The following is a 20170-nucleotide window of genomic DNA, read 5'->3' as shown; positions in this document are numbered from 1 at the left end:
AGGAGAGACATGTTTATTATATAGTCGAGCTGCTAAACCCAAACCTTAGTTGCAATACAACTATCCACTCGTATACCTTAGGTGTAGGCCTCTCGCAGATACACACGTTGGCAGGCTAAGGGAGGCCTACAACAACAGGGTTGTTTTGTGGCTGGACACATCAGCCTCAGTTAGCAGCCTCGCCATATTAAAAATGTGCGACATTTTCTGCAAGCGGCAAGGTGATAAATTAAGTTTCCGCAAACGCCATCAAACGTCAGGTAAAAGACTTTTTCTTTATCTACGATGATGAATTCGTAGAGATATGCGATGCATATTTTTGTTACTGTCGCTTAAAGAATGTGGATGAAATAGTACATGCTGCTTAGTGTAAATAACGTTTATTCTGCATGCCGTATGCATCCACATCATCACCCTCGCGTATCTCGCATTAAGAATACCGAGCACAGAAAAAACACGCGCATTTTGCCATTGAGTGTAATTAAAGCAAATATGAGGTACCAAATACGCCCTTGTATTGGTATCTTTGGAATTTCTGTTATGACTATATAATATAGAGGTTAAATTTAATATCAAGATGAGAGTTTCGATGCTGTAACTAGTTTAGTAAAATGCTATGCCCCAGCGTTTGGAAGATCCAGAATCAATCCATGGCTTAACTCCATCGGCAACAGCCGATCAAACTAAACCTTGAAGATTCAGGCCATACTACTGGTAGAAGCACAGAAAGTATGACCGCTTATCAAGGTTCAAGACCAAACTTGAGTTGCATGCGCAAAAAGGCCCGAACAAGGTTCAAACCCAACGCAATAAGATTCCAATTATACTGAGTATATAGTACATAAGGTACGGTTGTATACCTATACACTTACTGGATATTATGCAGAATCTTTACTTTTATCATTGTATTCTGTACAAAAATACATTATTTATCAGTCCTTTCATCGCTAATCTTATTCTTTCATTCTTCGTATCGTTAAACTATTCATTAATTGTTGTAAACATTTCCCTCCCCAAAACGCCCTCAAAAGAATTCAAATCCATCTATTCACTGTATCGTAAACACCTCTTCTTCCACCCCTTCAACATCCCACTTTTCCCAATCCATCAATCCATGTACATAGCACTCTCCCACAAGTACCCAGCCGCCCTCAGGATCATTACCCATGGCACTGACTCTCCGCAGCAAAAATGGAACCTTGCCGCCGCGCAGCACAGCCACGACATCGTTTTCCTGGCTGCAGAACGAGAAATCGAACATTCTGTCCATCTTTCAAGGGCTCGTAGACATATCGACCCCCTCCCGATATACCGTGAGGCTTTCGGGTGGGTGTGAGACTTTTCTGCTATCCATGAACGACAATATGGCCTTCTTTCAGTGATGGGAGCAAATTAGATGGAGCTGTGGCTAAGAGACGCTTACATTTAGGCTGCAGTCGGAAAGAGTTGAGTTTGCAATTACCGCAGAGGATGCCTAATTAAATGCCCGATGAAGTGTCCAATAATGTGACTCGCGCAATGATGTGCGCAATGACGTACTTATCCCCCACTTGATAAACTGAGATATTGCTTGGTAACAGAGTGGAGAAGCTGCACTTGACGAATCCTGTATGCAGTCCCTTTTGGCACGTCTTGCCGAGAATGTAGGATATATAAAGAAGTCTGTTACTGTGGTTGTGTAGCGAAGAAGATATAGGATGTGGCTATCCTAACTGGCATGTGTAAAATAACTACGTAGTAAAGTAAAACTGCATCTCTAGATTGAAGAAAAGTATTCTATTAACGACTGTCACAACCTAATCCCTTCTGGAGTAAGGATATACCTCAAGGGTTACAGACTTAAAAATAATGAAACTCACGGATTAGTCAATTACACGTAGAACATACGATTGAGATTAGAGCAGATTAACGTGCATGAGGCAACTATTCCAGAAAGAGTCCATGCATTTTGCCATTGAGCTGAATTGTAGTCTCTTTTCTTCCGCCTAATACTCATGACACTTCTGGAATATGTACTAAGCCAATGCCGCGAGCGTTAAGCGATTGACTGTCAGCGCCCACTGAGGGCGGTGGGAATCTTGCTTGCCTTGGATTACGGTGAGAGATGGAGCTCGTGCGAAACGCAGAAGCAGTGAGAAATTGATTTAATTCGTCGCCTCAGCATGTTTGTACGGCGTTAATAGCATCAATGAATGAGAGCCAACAATCCCCTGTAGGATCAACCCGCCGGCTGTTGATTAGCGCCCTTATTGCGAAGGAAACAATCTTGCGAAGCGAACGACGATGCATCTGCTTCTCTGTCCATTTAGATATGAAACGGAATGCATGTGATACTAGCAATCATGTAATTAGGTACATGTAGTTGCCCTATTTTGTGGCACGAGAAATTCGCTTTGTGTAGGTACATATTTAGAAATCATCGGGACATCGGGCCCTGTGGATCAGCTGCCATTCTGTTAGAGGAACATCACTGATGAAACCAGAGCAAAAAAAACTACAAGTCTGCAGTCAATTGGGCAGTACACACATACGTATGTAATATTGCTCATGCGCTCACCTTGGTCAGTGGAAAATGGAAACAGGTCGAGCTTCGGATATAGGCCAAGCCACGCAAAATTGGGTTCTTGCGATGGCCTTGTACTAGGTACGCATATTGAATATACACATCTGATTTGGCCGTTTCTTTTGAGCTGCTCAGCGATCACACGAGATTCATCAACGCTGCGGGAAGAGCCTTGGAAAAGATATTTTACCCTGTTACTTATGCCTACAGGCTTATTGAGCGTGTATATTTATGTAAACACCTTTATGATTACCCACATTAAATAGCCGGTAGGGCGCGGTTCCCAAGTCGTAGGGCGCGAAATCAGCGTCTCGGACCAAGATCGGAGTGAGTGGAACCCGCAGAGCAGCATAAGACGCCGTCAAGATGTGTGGAATGTCATAATAGCTTCAGAGATTCCGCTCCTGTTCTCAACTACTCGGAACTAAGCCGTCTACTTGCCTTGCCATCATTTTTTACAATGGGTGCGTCAACATCAGAGAACTTCTGGTTCGATACTTCTTTCGACTTACCAGATGAGAAGAACCCTACCAAGTTCTCGAGGGTATGGCAAACCGCTAATACACATCATATTAAAACTCATCTAACTCACATCCAGGGCAAACGAGCACGAGTTGTAGCTGCGGGCATTGCTACTATAGCAAACAGCGCCCTGGGCTCATCATTACCCTCCGGGGCAGCGAGCGACATTGCCAAAACATTCTTAGTCAAAAGTTCTCTTCAACCCGTCTTGATCAACTCACTCTACATGCTTGGCTTTGCAATTGGGCCACTAATATTCGGTCCTTTTAGCGAACATGTTGGACGCCGTCCAGTACTTATCGGCACTTACTTGGGTTACATGATCTTCACGCTGTGCTGTGCAGTGAGTCCCAACTTTCCAGCTTTATTGGTATTTCGTTTGTTGTGTGGGATTGCAGCAGCAGCTCCTAATGCTGTTGTCGGTCCTGTGTTTGCGGATATTTTTGATCAGCCAGGACCGCGGGGCAAGGCGACCTCATATTTCATGTGCGCAACCTCAATGGTACCACCTCTTGGGCCTATTATTTCCGGATATGCCACCAAATACACCTGGCGGCTGACATTTTGGATCGGATTGGGTATCGCTGGTGTGTTGTTGCCCCTTGTGCTTTGTCTCCCTGAGACGTATGCTCCCATTATAAGGAAAAAATACGCCGCTGGCTCAGAGAATGCGCAAAAACAGGAGTCGAATCTAGCACAAGAGCTCAGAATTGTGTTTTCAAGGCCATTCGTCATGATTAGCCGTGAGCCAGTTGTTTTATTTTCGTCCCTCTACCTGGCCCTTGTATATGCGACGCTATATTTGTTCTTTCAAGCATATCCCATTATATTTGAAGGTTAGTAGAAGATTTCTCGAATTGTTATATAACTTACATGTTGCAGGGGTTTACAAGCTGTCGCCTGGCGAAGTTGGCCTAACGTTCTTGCCTTGTAAGCCGGCCAGCTCCCACTTGTGTCGATGTGATTATCTCACAACACGCATTTAGTTTCCGCCGGCTCAGTCATTGCATTGGGTCTCTTTCTTTGGTATAGCTCATATCACTCTGCAGCTGCAAAAGCAGGTGCTCTTTGGGCGAACAAAATTGAATACCGCCGCCTTCCTCTTGCATGTGCCGGTGGCCCACTGTGAGTTCAATACTAGTTCTACTTTCTTTGCACATGTACCAAAAGCTGAAAGTCCTCTAGAATCGTCGTATCACTGTTCTGGCTCGGATGGACATCATATCCAGGAATTCATCCAGCGATACCAGCACTCTCCGGCCTTCTTTTTGCTGTTGGCTATTTGATTGAGTTCATGGCATTGCTCAACTACATTACTGATGCATACAGGCAGTTTTCTGCATCTGCCCATGCTATAGCTAGCACGACACGGTCGATAGTAGCAGTGTGTCTGCCGCTTGCTGCGCCCCAAATGTACGAGGACTTAGGGATCCAGTGGGCCTGTTCACTGCTTGCATTTCTGACACTCATCTTTGCCTGTATACCTTTCGTATTCCTTCAGTATGGAGATAGGCTGAGGAAGCGAAGTCCATTTTGTCAGAAGCTATCCTCTGTCGAACTTTTGCCTTAAATTATCTTCTAGTATAAACCGAGAACCTTTAATTTATCCTTTGGAAATTGCTACTAAATTTCCGGCTTAATGGGAAGGCATAAGCTCCCTTGGTTTGGTTTAGGCACATCCCCGAAATCGATCAGCCTAGGTCTATATATCATGACGTTTCGAAAGTTGAACATCAACTTCATCTTGTCTATGACTTTCTTGAAAGGGAAGACTGGGAAGAGTAAACAAGAATGGGATCGGACAGAAAACTCTATATATTCACATTAGGGTAAATCGTTTTTTTGTCTATTGATATATATCAGTTTCTTATACTACACTATAACTATCTTGCTTACAGTGATCATTTCTTTCTATAGATTCGACTAAAAGCTTCGTAATTCTTTCAAACTCTTCCCGAAACTGGAGCTTCTCACGCCATTGTGGAGGGATAGCATCAACACCATCACGGGCACCAAGAAGGCCTCCAGCAATTGCAGCATTGGTATCTGTATCACCCCCTATCCGAACAACATCTACCAAAACATCCTCCAGTGGACGTATATCCATTAGAGCAGCCACTGCAATTGAGAGAGACTCGAGCACGTAACCTTTGGCCTTGCCTACAAACGACTCAGGCCCGTTTTCTGCCATGTCTGCAACGCTAAGCGTCGTGCCCAGCCGGATCGCCTTCTCCACCGCACAACCAGTATCTTGATTGCAGTTCTCCTCCAGACTCTTTGCAACCAGGAGAGCTTCATCTACAGCCTCTCTTGGCGACTTTTCCTTGAGCAAGGCATACACCACGGTATTATATGCCGCACATGAGATTGTACACCTTGCATCATCATGCGTGATAGCCGATATCCTCATCGACTGTTGCGTCATTTCTCGTCGGCATGTCTGGAATATCCCGGTGGGGATGCATCTCATCAGGCTCCCGTTTCCCGCCTGCCCAATCCCTGCCCCTGCCCGCTCCGGGTCCTGCGTCCGCTTGAACATTTCCAAGCCCCTAAGCGTCGCGCCGCCAATATCGACTGGTCGTCTGCCCTTCTGCCGACCAGGCCAATCGCCACTGAGCCAAGCCAAGAAGTACTGCGCTGCCAGCTTGGCCACGTCATGGCCTTCCTTAGGAGGCATTCTGCAGCAGCCGTGCTCAACAGCGTTATTTGTCTGGCCGTTGTCCAGCAGTTGCTGGTGGTCGAAATAGGCGAGGAGGACACCGCGCGTCATGTCAGTGTCGTCGGTTGCGGCGCCGGCCGGACGTTGAAAGGCACCACCACCAACAATGTCACGCAGGCCGGTAGGGTGTGACTCCTTAATGTTGGCATGGCTTTTAAACTCGAGAGTGGAACCAAGAGAGTCACCAGCATGGACGCCGAGAAGTGCGCCAATAGATCGTTGTAAGCGGGTCGGAGTTGAGATGTAGGCCATATCGGTGTGTGATACAGAGTACGGTATGCAGATTGATATTTATAGATATTATTTATTTACGTCGTTTGTTGTAGAAGAAGGCCGATTGCAGCATGTTAGGTTATTTTATGATAATTTCTAGGCTTCGACGTTAATATCCACTTGAGTATTACCTTTTTTTATATTAGGACATATACTTGTCTGTATGTGGCGGACGAAATATACCATTTACACAACTCCGCACCGGTCGACCAATAACAGGGCCAAGTTGGGTAAAGCTGAAGTCATATATCATAATACCCCTCATTTCTCAATTAATATAAGAACCAAGTTGAGTGGTGCGATAATCATAAGATAGGGTACATATGAGACCTGTACGGTATACGGCTTTTCTTTTATCGCAACCTGTACTCCGTAGGTACATTAGGTAGTATATATTGTATAGATTTTTGTAACTGTTTGGCGCTGTCTTAAGGTTAGACTGGAAATCCGTTAATTACTCGGAAATTAAAAATATTTCAATTTTATAACAGAAATATATTAAATTAAGTATTAGTTTTATGCTATTAATTAATAATTAATATTTTAAATATTAAAAATTATGTTAATATATTTTTTATAATGTTGCTCTTTAATATTTTTATAATTTTTAATTACGTATAAATTACATAAGGACCAGAATAAAGCTCACTATATTAATTTTCCAAGTGTTTTTAAGGATCTTTAAGCTAACTATAAGGCAAAGCCAAACAGTGGGTTCCTCGAAGTGGAACCAGCGGGTACCCTATATTAAGCTTGTGTACTGGTACCTTACGGAGTATACTCCGTCCTCAGCCTCGTTTAATTAAGCTGCACTCCACATTGCACACCACCCTGCACCGCTTGACCAATGATAGGGCCAGCTTTGGCTAGGCAGAACTGCATTCCTTATAATACCCCTCACTAGTTAACCAATAAGAAGGCCAAGTTTGGTTAGGTTGAACTGGATCCTTCATAATACCCCGCACCGCTTGACCAATAACGGGGCTAGCCTCGTTGAGATAATATGCCTCCCCTAATCAGGCAAACAAAGGAAACGATAGTAGTTGACTCTCGAGAACTATATCTCTATACCCGCCATTAGCTTCCTGAGATTTTTCTATCTCTACCTTATTACCTGCTTGTTTCTCGACATCTTACAGTACCACAAGGTCTACGTCACAATCAAACATGGCGACTATGAAACGTTCGGTTGTTTCTTGCTTTATTATCAAAGACTATCTTGGAAAGGCCCAGGTCGCCATGTTCCGACGGAGTGGGAAAGTTCGCACATACCCGTAAGTTCCCCTGTACACATTGGTATTCTTTCGCAAACCGAGACACTATAGGGTTGATTCTGACTGAGCACGATTATAAGGCATCAATTGGGCGCTATCTCGGGATCCGTTGACAAGGAGGATGCATCCCCCCTGGCTACGGCTTGGCGGGAGTTGGAGGAAGAGACAACACTGACGTCGAAATCACTTGCATTGATACGCCAAGGGAAACCTTACATATTTGTGGACGACAAAATCGGCCGAGAGTGGACCATCTACCCGTTCGCCTTCCAGTTGAAGACTGTTGGGGAAGGTGGTGCAGGAGAGGCAGGTATCCAAATTGACTGGGAGCATGAGAGTTGGGGTTGGTATAACCCCATGGAAGTCGAGGACACGCCAGAGTTCGGTGGCGTGCCTAGAATTGCCGAAAGTCTCCGCAGAGTGTGGTTCGAGAAGGATATCGGTGAAACCCCCGGCAAGATCCTTAGAGATGGCCTGAAAAGACTTCAAACCGATCAGAGTGGTGAACAGGAACTTGCCGGCCTCGCTCTTGAGATCCTTCGAGATGTTGTCCGGGAGATGGATTCGTCCTGGTCATGGGATCAGTGGTGGTCCAAGACTCGATTTGTTGCATGGCACATATGGAAAAATGGACGGGACAGCATGGAAGCAACGATTAAGAGTGTTCTGCTCTCCACTTTGGCTGACGTTGAGAAAATAGTCAGCGATCAAGTTGACCAAGGAGAGCAGGTGTCCTCCGCTACGATGATAGCTACAGCTGTTGAAGAGTTGACTTACAGGACACACTCGAGGCAGAGCGACCCGGCAAGGTTGGTCCCGGCGGCGTTGGAGGAGCTTATTTTTGGGAACTTGTAGCCCGTCTCCTATTCAGCAGTGGTCTTACTTCAATCTGAGAACGCTTAGATTTAGCCAATATATTTGTTTCATCATGGTCTTCTTGGCATTTCTGGTGTTAGTGTGAGGGTCCAAAGCCAAATGTCCTGGTTTTATTCAACAACAAATTGCATGACCGTATCTACCAATTGTACAGGAAATATCAATAAAAAAACAAAAGAGTGAAGAGTGTAGTCACTATCGTTGCTGTGCGTTTCCCTCCCTCCCACGTCAGCCGATGGCAGAGCTTCATTTAGTCTTGGGTGGCTAGCTTTTCCTCCTGACAAGCTCTAGTTCTTCTGCGCGACCCCATTTATCTGCAAGTCGCCTTAGCGTCACTATTTCAGAGCTTCATGAACCCACTGAGGGTATTGCAAGGGACAGGATGGGACCCACCAGTCTGGTTCTCTCAAAAAATGTTCTCTCTTCTTAAGCTTTCTTAATCTCCAGCATTTGGCCACATCGGCCTGAATCCCTTGCGGCGTGATCACCTCGCATATGAAGCGAATTAGTTTGCACTTTACTAGGGCAAACTTCATCCCCTTATACCGGTCCATGATTCAGCCACGTTGCATCATCTGGTTATACCGAGCTGCTGTTTTTTCTTGGAGCTAGTAGATTTGCGATGTCTGCAAAGCCCATTATCTTTCCCTGGGGCGCCTCCTGGTTTTATATTTTTATATAGGGTTGATAAAAGTAACATGAAGGAAATTGGCAATGGCGGTTAGCCCCATGGGACCATTGCCCTTATTCCAATCACATGTGACCTTTCCCAGTTAAACGGTAGGACAGAGGCTTAACTGTGGAAGTAACAAGCCGGGTTGCCTTTCGAAAACCTGAATATTAAAACACGGCCAGAATAACAGCCAATTGCTACGGCCATTCCGTGTATAGCTGACGAAGAAGGCCGATACTCTGGAGGCAGCCGTAGGAGGTTTTGTCCCTCATAGGTAATCCAACCACCGTCATCACTCAAGCCATAACCCATATCTTGAGAGGACAAATTCAAATAGTCAGAAGAGGTATCAGTTAGGACTGTAGAATGGGCGGTAGCTTCTAGGTCGAATGTGCCAACGTCTGTATGTAAGCGGCTCGGCTCCGATTTGTCAAATTCGACATAATAGAGTCGTCCCACTGCCGTTTCAATCTGGTTCAACCGATGACTGATATCGAGTGTCGAAATACACTGGCCCGTTGCTGAATCCCAGATCTTGACCATATCATCCGATATCGAAGCAACTCGAGTCCCATCATGCGACCATGCCAATGAGTTGATCTGACCGCGATGGCCCTCAGTCGTCGTCGGACCGAATTGGCCATTCGCCGGATCCCAGATCTTGACTGTCTTGTCGTCTGATGCCGACGCGACCCGGGTTGCATCGTGTGACCAGGCCAATGAAAAGACCCAGGCGTTATGGCCTTCAAAGATCGACATGCACTGGCCTGTCGCAGGATCCCAGATCATGACCGTCTTGTCATCCGACGCCGAGGCGATGCAAGCCGCATCGCACGACCAGGCCACTGCATTAACCTTACCGCTGTGCCCGTCCATAGTCGATATGCACTGACCTGTCGCCGGATCCCACGTCTTGATTGTCTCATCGTCTGATGCAGATGCAAGCCAGGTCGCATCGTGCGACCAGGCTGCCAAATTAACCCAATCGTTGTGGCCGTCGAGGGTCGATATGCATTGGCCCGTCAACGCATCCCAGATCTTGATCGTCTTATCATAGGATGCTGAGGCAAGCCGGGTCTCATCGTGTGACCACGCCACCGATCTAACCCAATCGCTATGATCCTCAAAGGTCAATAGGCACTGGCCTGTCGCCGGATCCCAGATCTTGAGCCTCCTGTCGTCCGACGCCGATACGATCCGGGCCGCGTTGCTTGACCAGGTCACGGAATTGACCCGATTGCTGTGGCCCTTAAGGGTCGATATACACTGGCTCGTTCTCAGATCCCAGATCTTGACCGTCTTATCTGATGATGCCGACGCGACCCTGGTCGAATTGCACGACCAGGTCACTGAATTCACCACGTCCGTATGGCCCTCGAGAGTCGATATGCATTGGCCTGTCGCCGAATCCCAGATCTTGACCGTCTTATCATAGGATGCCGACGCAAGCTGCATCGCATCGTGCGACCAGGCCACTGACCTGACCGAATCGGTATGGCCCTCGAGAGTCTGGAGGCATGCGCTCCAATGATATGCCATGACCGGTTTTGTGACGATCCACTCTGGCTCTTCACTTTGAAACCAATTTCTCATTAAGCTGCGAGCAGGGCTAAATACGAGTGCTGAAGCGTATACTTGAAGAGGGCTATTCTCAATCGCCCGTTTGTGGTATTGGATGAATCGGTATCCATCTCGAACTAGGTTGGCTAACTGGGATGTCCGTCCCTAAAGTAATGTTAACGCAATTCTGCATAGGGCGGCCATAAACTAACCTGAACTAAAGCCTCTAGCTTAGACATCGCTAGTAACCCATCTGACATACTCTCGACAAGGCTTAGAGCCTCAAGCCAGTGAAGGTAGCTCCGGCGCAGAAACACGTCGACAGAGCCACCGTCCTCAAGATCACTAATCGTGCTCTTTCTAGAATGAGAATCGTGGAGATGGTCAACCCAATAGACACATGAGTACCGTGCTGCGGCTAGTGGATCTGGATCAGGGCGCTTGATCTGGTCAATACAAAGCCCGAAAGCGTCTTGGCTGTAGACGTTACGACGTAGTGTATCCGACAAGAGTTGTAGCGACTTCGAGAAAATGGTGTGGTGCAGGAGTTCAATCCCAGAAGAAAAGATTTGGTGGGGTGACTTCTCCAGCAAGAAGTCTTTTGCCGATTGATGAACAAAGTAGATGGTGCGATCTCGAAGCGTCAGAAAGGAGCCACAATGGTTTATAATCTCTATCAGGGGTTCATCACCAGGAACGTCGTCAGGCGTGTCGGCGACGTCAAGGATATCATCGAGCATGTCGCCGACATCAAAAGCATCGTTGGCCATGTCGACGATATCAAAAGCATCGTTGTCCACGTCGACAAAAGACGCTAGTTCGTCCACTGTAATAGGCCGGTATACAGCTAAGATGACGGCTAGTGTACGTTTGCAGAGGTCGGCATCACTCCAGCGAAGAATTTGATCCACCATTCGCTGGTAAAGCGAATCAAGGCCTGGGGGAAACGATGTCGCTGTCAAGTTCTCTCGAATCCTTCGTTTTGGAGTATTGGCAAGTTGTTGACAGACCAAGGAGACCCAGAGGAAAGTGTTGTCTGCGTTCGAGGACAAGTACCATAGGACAGCCTTCCGCAGTTTGCTGTCGTACTTCTTTTCTTGCGTCAATTGTTCTACCTTGAAGCGGATGTATGTGCTGACAGCTGTGGAGATTGACTTCTCGTTCAGTTCGAGACAGAGCCGCAATTTCTGGGGGGCAGCTTCTAGATGCTCTTCGATGCTCGGCCAGTTGCGACTAGAGACGAGCCACTTGACATGTGACGACACGGCTGATGTCCTGGCAATGAAGTTGAGAAGCGGCGAGAGGCCGTCGGTACACTCGTCAAGAGCATCAATGATCAGAAAGGTGTTCGGTAAGCTTGGGTCTTGCAAGATGTCTGTCAAGATATCGGACAGTGCGATCCAAGCATTTACATCCTCGAAGAGCGCTTTACCAGCATCATTGTGCCTTCTCCGTACGTGGGCTTTAAGCAATGGCTCCTGTTTGACAAGGAGGTAGATGAGTCCGCGTAACACCGAGATAGAGTTATTGATGCGCTTGTCTGTGGCCTGACAGAAAAAGAAGGACAGCAGTGCGCCACCCCTTTGGTCCGTAAGTTTTGTCGAGGCACTCAGTTCGTCGATGATACCGCAGAGCAACATTGTTTTGCCCTTACCAGGATCGCCCTTAATCCAGAGTAGTGGGCTGTTTTCATCGTCATACCATCGCTTGAAGTCATCATTCTCGAGGATCCATCGGTACGACCCTTTCAACAGGCCACCCTTTGTCAGCTCTATGCGTTTCTTGTCATCCCGGGGATCGGTGACCCGCAAATCGGCGAGGCAGCGGTCCTCGATGTCGTTTTCAGCCTTTTCGACCACTGCAGGATAGTTGTAGATGATGTTTCCGACATGAGCACGTCCGTGGCCCTCAATTCTGAGGTCTCCAACCGCATTCGATACTTTGCTCACCATATTCTTGCCGCGCGACTCATTAGTTTATGATCTGGCTAAGAAACATAGACACTGATTGTCACCACTTTCTGACGTACATGCGATTATAGTTTATGAATACTACTAGTACTGAATGACAAGGGAAACTCCGATACCTTCCTGCGCCAGAACTGATGGGGAAGGTAAAAGATGTCGACGACCGAGGACGATTCGACAACCGGGGGCGGTTCGACAATAGGTCGCGAGCCGCGCGGGGGAAGGCTGCCTCACAACAACCATCTAATAACCACCCATGACAGAAATTTGATGCCTGATAGGATGCGAGCAGCCGAGGACATAGTCGGGGGGTCGGGGAGGTGCGCTCTAAGACATGCAGCACGCCTCATCGACGCCTCATTGACGCCTCATTTACGCCTGACTCACGCCTGATTTGTGCCGGAGCCTCGCCTTGTGTCTCATATGACTTTGTTTCACTAGGTACTGTGTCATATTTCCTTTGTTTACAGTCACCGCACTTTAATATGAGGCACCCCACCACTTCATTCACGAAAATCAGGCTATGCATCCTGCAACTGAAATGGCCGCAGAATCGGCCAATATATGCTCTTTCTATTACAAATAAAATTCACCAGATCCCTAGGGCTTAGGGAGTCTATCGGCTATTCAAATTTGTGTGCAATCCGCAGGCAGCGATAACAGCTTCAAGCCGACAGGGCATTGATGTAATGAGGCTCCCTAGCTGTTACACGGCAGAATCCCTATGAGGTGGTGGGATTCAACACGCTAGATGTAGGATTCGTTATAGTACGTGCAGGTATTGTTAGTCACATAAGTAGGTCACATATCATATGCAAAGATACAAGTACTTGACGTGTAAGAGTTGATGTTGAATTCAACTGTCTAACTGCTAGGTAAGGTAGGTAGGTACGCTTAGATATACCCGTTCTGCCACCTGGTTTGTACAGTAACAGTCGCAAAAGCGCTATTGCTTATATGGATCCAAACACAAGCCCAATTCGGTTGCCGAAGCGGTACTCTGATATGGACCTTTACCCTTCGGTCTTCTACCGTTACTGCTCATGATACTCCTGTGCCACTTTCACCTGAAGAATCATCCACCTCTCTTCCATCTGTTCCTTAGTCAACATGCCCCTTCCACCATCCAGATGAGTGTCCTTGTCCTCGACGCCGCTGTAACTCCCTCTGCCAATCCCAAGCACCATGCACAGAGCTTCCGACTTAGAAAGAAGCCATTCTCCATGCCTCAAGCCATCACGCCAATGGAGCGGTAAGGCCTTGAACCCCAAGTAAGCGCCAAGTAAAGCACCAGCGAAACAAGCATTTGTGTCTGCATCGCCTCCTTGCATGATGAGATCGGTGATAAGGGGCTCGAAGATGCTAGCCGGTGTCCTTATAATACTATTAGTGCTGGCTATCTGTCGCATCGCTTGTCTGAGGAGGAGAATTCCGGACCCAAAGGTTTTGTAGACGTAACCAATCTTGGGGCCATCATCAAGTTCCAAGTCGGCGAGTGTGTTAGCCTTTGTGTGCCGGTATAGTTCGTCCAGGTCCAGTGGAGGGTCTTTACTCCTGCTTTCGTCTGTCCTTTCCTTTTCTCTTCTCCATCTCGTGTACCACGTCACGGCGGCAGCGACCAGTTCCTCGATATGCTTCTCCTCGTATACCTCTCCCCTAATGATCCCTCGGATGAGAGCCGTTCCGATGGCGCATGAGACGACACAGCGAGGATCTGCATGAGTGACCACAGAGAAGCTCGCGGCTACTTCAAACGTCTCTTCCAACGTCCTCCACAAACACATCGGCCCGAGTGGGTGAGTCCGCATTAGGCTGCCGTTTGGAGCAACATCGCGCATACCCTTCACCCAAGCATCTCTTGCTGTACCCTCAGGGTCCTCAAGGAAGGCAGTCGCCCGCACAACTGTCCCTATAGTCTGGCCAAGTCCAAGGGGGAGCGTATCTAGCGCCCTTAGGCCCATCTCCACCCAGGTTCGTAGTCGAGATGCAAAGTCGAGCGGCGAAAGCTTCTTACCATCGTCGTGTAGGTAGGAGAGCAGGATAAGCATGGCATGATCTGTATCGTCGGTCCAGTCCCCTAGCTCATGCTGGCTGCGATGGTGGTCATGGCGAAATGGCGTCCCATTTGCAGGAGGCGCTAGGATAAATTTCCGGGTCGGATAGGAGTTTTCGGATTGTTTTGCGGATAGAGATTCCGTGTACAAACCGATAGCATCACCAAGGGCGGAGCCGAAAAGTGTGCCGGCGACTCGGTCTTGCAACGTATAATCCGCCAGGTTCTCCAGGAGCCTCGTGGGAAGTTTTTGCGAGGGTGGAAGAGACATCTTGTCATACGGATGGATCTTGGAAGATGCTTTGCGAGGTTTCAATCCATGAACGCCTATCGAGATGCCCCTCCCAAAGAATTGCAGTATGCCTTGTTGATGCCTTATGAATGCCTGAGCTTCTCTTCCAGCCTCGTCGAAATTCTTATGTACTCTTAATCGAATCTCAACCAACCGCTTCCAACCGCTGGACCTGTTGGAACCTCCAATTGTGGGTCCAAAGCAACTGAGATCTCACTGCCTCGACCAATTCTGGCGTAACGGGCATGGAGCTTATCCAGCCAGAAGCGTGTTAGTTCCAAGGATCCGTGAACCTAATGGCTCCCTCAAGTTGGCCACCACGCGCTGATTCGGTTGTTCGGTTAGACTTACGGTATCTCACTTGGCTTACGTGGGTTAATTGATGAATTATTGAATGACTTATTCAAAAACTAATGATTCTGTTATTATTCTTTTTCTTCTTGTTGTTCTTCTTCTTCTAACGGGCAGGGAAGTCTTTTGGTACCCTGATAGCCACCGACGCACCAACTGCCAAGGTAGTGGATATTCAAGCCAACTATATATTACCAACATCAGCGCGACATAGCTTGGAGTGAGGCGGATGTTCCCGCATTTGAGAACATACCGATAGCCGGATAGCTCAATATGCCAGGACCAAGGCGGGCATATATCTCCTACACTAACCGTACCTTAGTTAATTTGTAGACCCAGTATCAAGTATCCAACTCTGCATAATAGGTATCCGAAATTACTAAAAAAAAAAAAAAAAAAATAAGCTTACGCTAACTAACCGAATTTTACCTTGACTTATCCCCAGAATATTACTTCTAACACTAACCACTAACCCCAACTTACTTTTTACCTTGATGAGATCTGGTCCACCGTAACAACTAAATCCCTTATAAGCAGCTAGTTCCGTTATATTAATTGCCAGAAATGCGATTATTGGCCTAATCTTTTGCCCTGTTGGCGCGCTGAGGTATAACGGAACGTAACAGCTAACTGGTATTTTTAAATTATAACTAGAAAGAATGTATAGTCATATATAATATTCCTTTTCATATTTTATTTTAAACCAAGGGTTAGTTCAGGTATTATAAACTATAAGATTAATATATATACATATATATATATTAGTATATCCTGTTACACCCTTGATTGTGTTGGGATCACTTAGATACCTATTACGGAGAGTTCAATAGCCGACAGATAACAATCATGTTTCTATTTGCGGATCTACTAATTATCCCAGACCCCCTTGCCGCCGTAAACATTCCCTATCTGAACTCTAGACTCGTTCTTCGCTGAAACCGTCTCCACGGAGTTTATCGTCTGATCATTGGTGAGGATCTCATGCTGGAGGACTCCCTCCGAGACGACGTTGCCGACGTGGAATCTCACCTTGTCCTCTGTCGTGACGTTCCTGGCAGAGTTCTTCCCCTCAATGGCATCTACCTTGCTCTCCACCGCGTCTTCTAAGGCCGGATCGATCCCGCGGGCGGCGTCGTTGAGCGTCTTGAGGCTCAGCTCGTCGTTGACTTCGTCAATCTCCATCTCGACAAGCTTCTGATGGGTCGCCTCAACGGGGAATAACTTTTCCAACTCGTCGACCCACGATGAGATCTGGTCGATGATCTTGTTGAGACTTTTCCCGTCATACAGCGCCCAAGCGGCCTTTTTTACTATGCTCGTGCTTTTCTGTCTCCGACGGGCGATATCCCTGTAGCGATTGTGCAGCCGTTGGAATACGGTGTTCATGTCGCTATTACTATAGACCTCTAGCTCCTGCTTATCAGCGCGCCCTGCATATCGCCTTGATTTCTTCTGGGCGGCCTCAAAGCAATCTGCAATATCCTCGAGGATCCTCTGTGCATCCTTCACAGCCTTGTCAATCGGCGAGGCAGACGCGAAGCGCTCGTCATCGTTGACCCCGACAGCCTCGCCCCATCGTCCTAGGCGCGTCTCTGCAATGTCTAGCTTGAGCTGGCATCTCTGGTAGTCCTCCCCGAAATGGCGGCCGAGCTGGATGTACTCGAAAGTATCGACACAGTTGTTGAAGAGTGCTGCAACGCTCAGCGCTCCGGTGGCGATGCCAAAAATTTCGGCCATTCTCGAGCGGATAGTAAGCTTGCTGTGCGAGACTAATGAGGAATGGAGTTGATGCCCAACGAGCCGACTTGACCGACATATTTAATATTGCCGCAGCAACAAGGCAACTTCACAGTCAGCCCGACAGAGCGCCTGGTTCCGACACCATCCATTGAGGAAATGCCGCTGCGCTGTGTGTGTAACTCAATAGTACTGCCTAGCCATGGATCCTCCAATGCTAGCATCCCATATACACATTTGCTCCACCTCTTGTGCCGCAGCTTCAGTTGTGGCTCACCTCCAGAATAGGCCCAATCCCTCCCGCAAGGCAGTGCATTGATACGGTGGTGGTGTTATGCCTTGGATTAGTTTGGTTGGTCAGAAGGATCACCAATGACACGATTTATACTGTCTTGAACAGTGTACCAGAACTTTGGTCGTTGGCGCCCCGATACCCTTGTCCCTACACATGATACTATTACACAATATACATGATGGATCTTACTACGCCCTCCGTCATTCAGACAATAACCAACGTTTTATCATATCAAGGCCAACGACAGTAAGACGCCAAAACACCATCCTGATGCTCCAGTTCTTTATACTAAGGCAGCACACGGTGTATGGCAAGTCGTAGTACTCGCACTTCCAATGCAATAGCCTCCATAACTAAGACACTGCCAGATCGATCATTCATCCATAAGAACTTGACTTCTATACTGACAGACGTTGAATACTTGGGAAATTTGGTCATTAATCCGACATATTACTCCTCCTAAGAATAAGACGGACGGTGCTGCACGAGCGCAGATACCGCTAGGCATTGTCAACGTCCACGACGGCTGATGGTTGACAGATTGGCATGATTGGATTCTGCGGTAAGCTAAATGGCCCATCTCCGCCACGGCGCTTCGTGCCGCGCCTTGTTCTTAATAGACTAAGATATTGCTCGGTAATAGAGTGGAGCAACTGCAGTTAAAGACACGTAAACACTCCCTTTTGGCACGTTGTATTAAGATTTTAGGATAAATAAACGGGCTGGCTACAGTGCTTATAAGGACAGAATATTAAGTATATCTATATCCATCAGGTTATAGTAGTACTTAAAGAAATACACTATATAGTGGCTTATACAAGTCGCATACCTTGTCGAGTTTAGTGCCTGCTATATCTTGCTTCATCTCCTTGTCCGAGTTTCCCAACAGAGCGACATTTGGTACCGCGTTCCAACCCGGGCCACTTGTCGGATTCTTTGCAAAGTCCGCCCAAGCCTTTTGCATGTATCGGCTCAATGTTTCCTGTTTAGTTGTAACGCCACCCCTTGGATAGGTACCATAAATCTCCGATATCTCACTGGAGTGGTATACTCCAGCATCTGGAAATAACTGAGTATTTGGAAAGGAAGCGTTATATAGATACCGCCAAGTAGGAAATCCTCCAAGGGATGAATAGTTGGCAACCTGGGACGCCGGGCATAAGAAACGGAAATCAGTATCAATTGCCGCTGCTTGCTCAAATTCGTTTGCAATACCAGGAGAGCCAATGGGATAATCAGCCAACACTTTGTCGTAAAATGATTGTCCCAAACGCGGCAGGACTGTCTGTAAATACTGCTGTGTTGAATTGTATCCAGTCACGAAAAGACGACCTTCTTGGGAATTGGTGCCGATGAGGATCGGTACCTTGGCGATCTTTCCTTGTTGTCTAGCGACACTAGCATGTGATATAAAAGTGAAGTTGTCTCTGATAGGACCAAATGCAAAATTTCCAGTCTCCTCAATGGTTGATTTAATTTTGCTCGCAGGTATTTTCCTCATGCAAGCAAGAGCGTCAGACGCAGATGAGCAGTTGAGCTTTGCAACCATATTATCCCAAGGGGCTGTTATATTGGCGGTGTTGGGATAAAAAGTTGATTGACCCGATTCCATGATGGCAGCATAAAATGGTGGGTTTTCATGATATGAAGTTACCAGTGCGTCCACGCTACAAGATATCAGCAGATGCTTGACAAGAATGCCAGTTAGGGGTAGAAGTAGTTATTACCTTGCAGCTCCAGCTGATTCTCCGAATATTGTTACCCGCTTTGGATCTCCACCAAATGCATGTATATTACGTTGGACCCAATCAAGTGCGAATCGTTGGTCAAGGAATCTACCAGAGTCAGCTCATTCGCCCTTTAATATCTCTCATTATACTTACCCTAAATTCTGATGGTCAAGAGGCAATTGGGGCGACCTGGGAAATCCGAACACATTTGTCCTATAGTTGACTGACACTACAATAATGTTTTGGTCTGCAGCCATTAGCGACCCATCCCAACGTGGGTCGCTGTTAAAGCCAAGTGTAAAACCACCGCCATAGATCCAGACCATAACAGGCTTTGCTCCAGGCGAGGCCGGCGCGTATACATTGACACTGAGACAATCTTCGCTTTCACCGGCCGGTGGTGGAGGAGTATTGGCCCACGCAACTAGTTGCGCTCGCGAAATACCATCTTGGACAGCAAGCTGCTGGATGCAGGCCGGGCCGTATTCTGACACATCCAGAGCTCTAGTCCACGGGGTGGGTGTGACAGGAGGCTGGAAGCGTACCGGAGATGCTGCGAAGGGCACGCCTAGGAATTTGTTGATGGGCAATCTGCCTTCTGGCAAGGACGTAGCAACACCAACTATAACGCCTGAATCGATCGTAGCTGTTGGTGAAGATTTAAATTTATCCCCAGCTAAAGAGCCAGAGGCAGCTCCAAGAAGAGAGAGGAAAGTTAAAGCAGAGAAATGGAATACGATCATTGTGAAATGGTGTTGACTTCTGTTTGATTCTGTTTGTCTGCCTCTCAGTTTATTTGAGCAGGAACTGCTCATATTTATCCCTTTTCAAGTTACCTCCCCCTTAAATGTGCCAGGTCTATTCAGCATTCTCGGACAGATCAAGGCGGTGCTGGTGTATACGCGTCACGGAGGCTCATCTTGCTATCAAAGCTGCGCACGAGAGACGTCAATCGGCAGGGTTGCCAAATTAGTTGGTGGTGTTTACTCATTTTTAGTTACTAAACTAATAGTTTAGTTTCATTCAGCATGCAAACTAAACTCATGGGTATTTAGTTACTTTAACTAATTTACTCTAAGCTATACTTAACTCAGTTGGCTGATTTATATAAATAAAAATATAAATAAAAAAAATAGTCAAAAAAATCCTATTTTTGTCAGGAGTCACAGCACAAAGAGAAGAGTGATGAGATCAAAGAGGTGAAACCCAGCGAGCCTCAGACTCTGCACTTAGGGAGACAATAAAGACTGTGTCTATCACTGGCCCTCTTTCTCAGAACAAAAGG

At 47.0% G+C, this 20170-nt stretch overlaps 7 protein-coding genes across 7 annotated transcripts; 2 read left to right on the top strand and 5 right to left on the bottom strand.

Annotated features, from left to right (window-relative positions):
• Window positions 1-3023: 3023 nt before the first annotated feature.
• On the top strand, window positions 3024-4655 carry TRIVIDRAFT_27907 (uncharacterized protein; the record flags this gene model as incomplete). Its single annotated transcript, XM_014101782.1, has 4 exons — window positions 3024-3921; window positions 3968-4015; window positions 4072-4210; window positions 4271-4655. The coding sequence occupies 4 exons, from the start codon at window positions 3024-3026 to the stop codon at window positions 4653-4655; spliced, it is 1470 nt and encodes a 489-aa protein (XP_013957257.1).
• Window positions 4656-4952: 297 nt separating this feature from the next.
• Window positions 4953-6056, bottom strand: TRIVIDRAFT_27804 (uncharacterized protein; the record flags this gene model as incomplete). Its single annotated transcript, XM_014101781.1, has 2 exons — window positions 4953-5749; window positions 5783-6056. 2 exons carry the CDS (start codon window positions 6054-6056, stop codon window positions 4953-4955), a joined length of 1071 nt encoding a protein of 356 aa, XP_013957256.1.
• A 1141-nt stretch (window positions 6057-7197) lies between these two features.
• TRIVIDRAFT_110531 (uncharacterized protein) lies at window positions 7198-8279 on the top strand (the record flags this gene model as incomplete). The annotated part of the gene is made up of 2 exons (XM_014101780.1): window positions 7198-7351; window positions 7432-8279. The coding sequence occupies 2 exons, from the start codon at window positions 7245-7247 to the stop codon at window positions 8204-8206; spliced, it is 882 nt and encodes a 293-aa protein (XP_013957255.1).
• A 741-nt stretch (window positions 8280-9020) lies between these two features.
• On the bottom strand, window positions 9021-12412 carry TRIVIDRAFT_149469 (uncharacterized protein; the record flags this gene model as incomplete). Its single annotated transcript, XM_014101779.1, has 3 exons — window positions 9021-10625; window positions 10673-11131; window positions 11237-12412. 3 exons carry the CDS (start codon window positions 12410-12412, stop codon window positions 9021-9023), a joined length of 3240 nt encoding a protein of 1079 aa, XP_013957254.1.
• Window positions 12413-13461: 1049 nt separating this feature from the next.
• TRIVIDRAFT_29309 (uncharacterized protein) lies at window positions 13462-14751 on the bottom strand (the record flags this gene model as incomplete). Its single annotated transcript, XM_014101778.1, has 1 exon — window positions 13462-14751. The coding sequence occupies one exon, from the start codon at window positions 14749-14751 to the stop codon at window positions 13462-13464; it is 1290 nt and encodes a 429-aa protein (XP_013957253.1).
• A 1239-nt stretch (window positions 14752-15990) lies between these two features.
• On the bottom strand, window positions 15991-16860 carry TRIVIDRAFT_28501 (uncharacterized protein; the record flags this gene model as incomplete). The annotated part of the gene is made up of 1 exon (XM_014101777.1): window positions 15991-16860. One exon carries the CDS (start codon window positions 16858-16860, stop codon window positions 15991-15993), a length of 870 nt encoding a protein of 289 aa, XP_013957252.1.
• Window positions 16861-17942: 1082 nt separating this feature from the next.
• On the bottom strand, window positions 17943-19628 carry TRIVIDRAFT_150720 (uncharacterized protein; the record flags this gene model as incomplete). Its single annotated transcript, XM_014101776.1, has 3 exons — window positions 17943-18822; window positions 18883-18990; window positions 19039-19628. 3 exons carry the CDS (start codon window positions 19626-19628, stop codon window positions 17943-17945), a joined length of 1578 nt encoding a protein of 525 aa, XP_013957251.1.
• Window positions 19629-20170: the final 542 nt, after the last annotated feature.

This window comes from Trichoderma virens, assembly GCF_000170995.1.
Source record: "Trichoderma virens Gv29-8 chromosome Unknown TRIVIscaffold_6, whole genome shotgun sequence".
Classification (NCBI taxonomy): domain Eukaryota; kingdom Fungi; phylum Ascomycota; class Sordariomycetes; order Hypocreales; family Hypocreaceae; genus Trichoderma; species Trichoderma virens.
The sequence above is the reverse complement of the archived record's forward strand: the minus strand, read 5'-3'. Positions and strand labels throughout refer to the sequence as shown.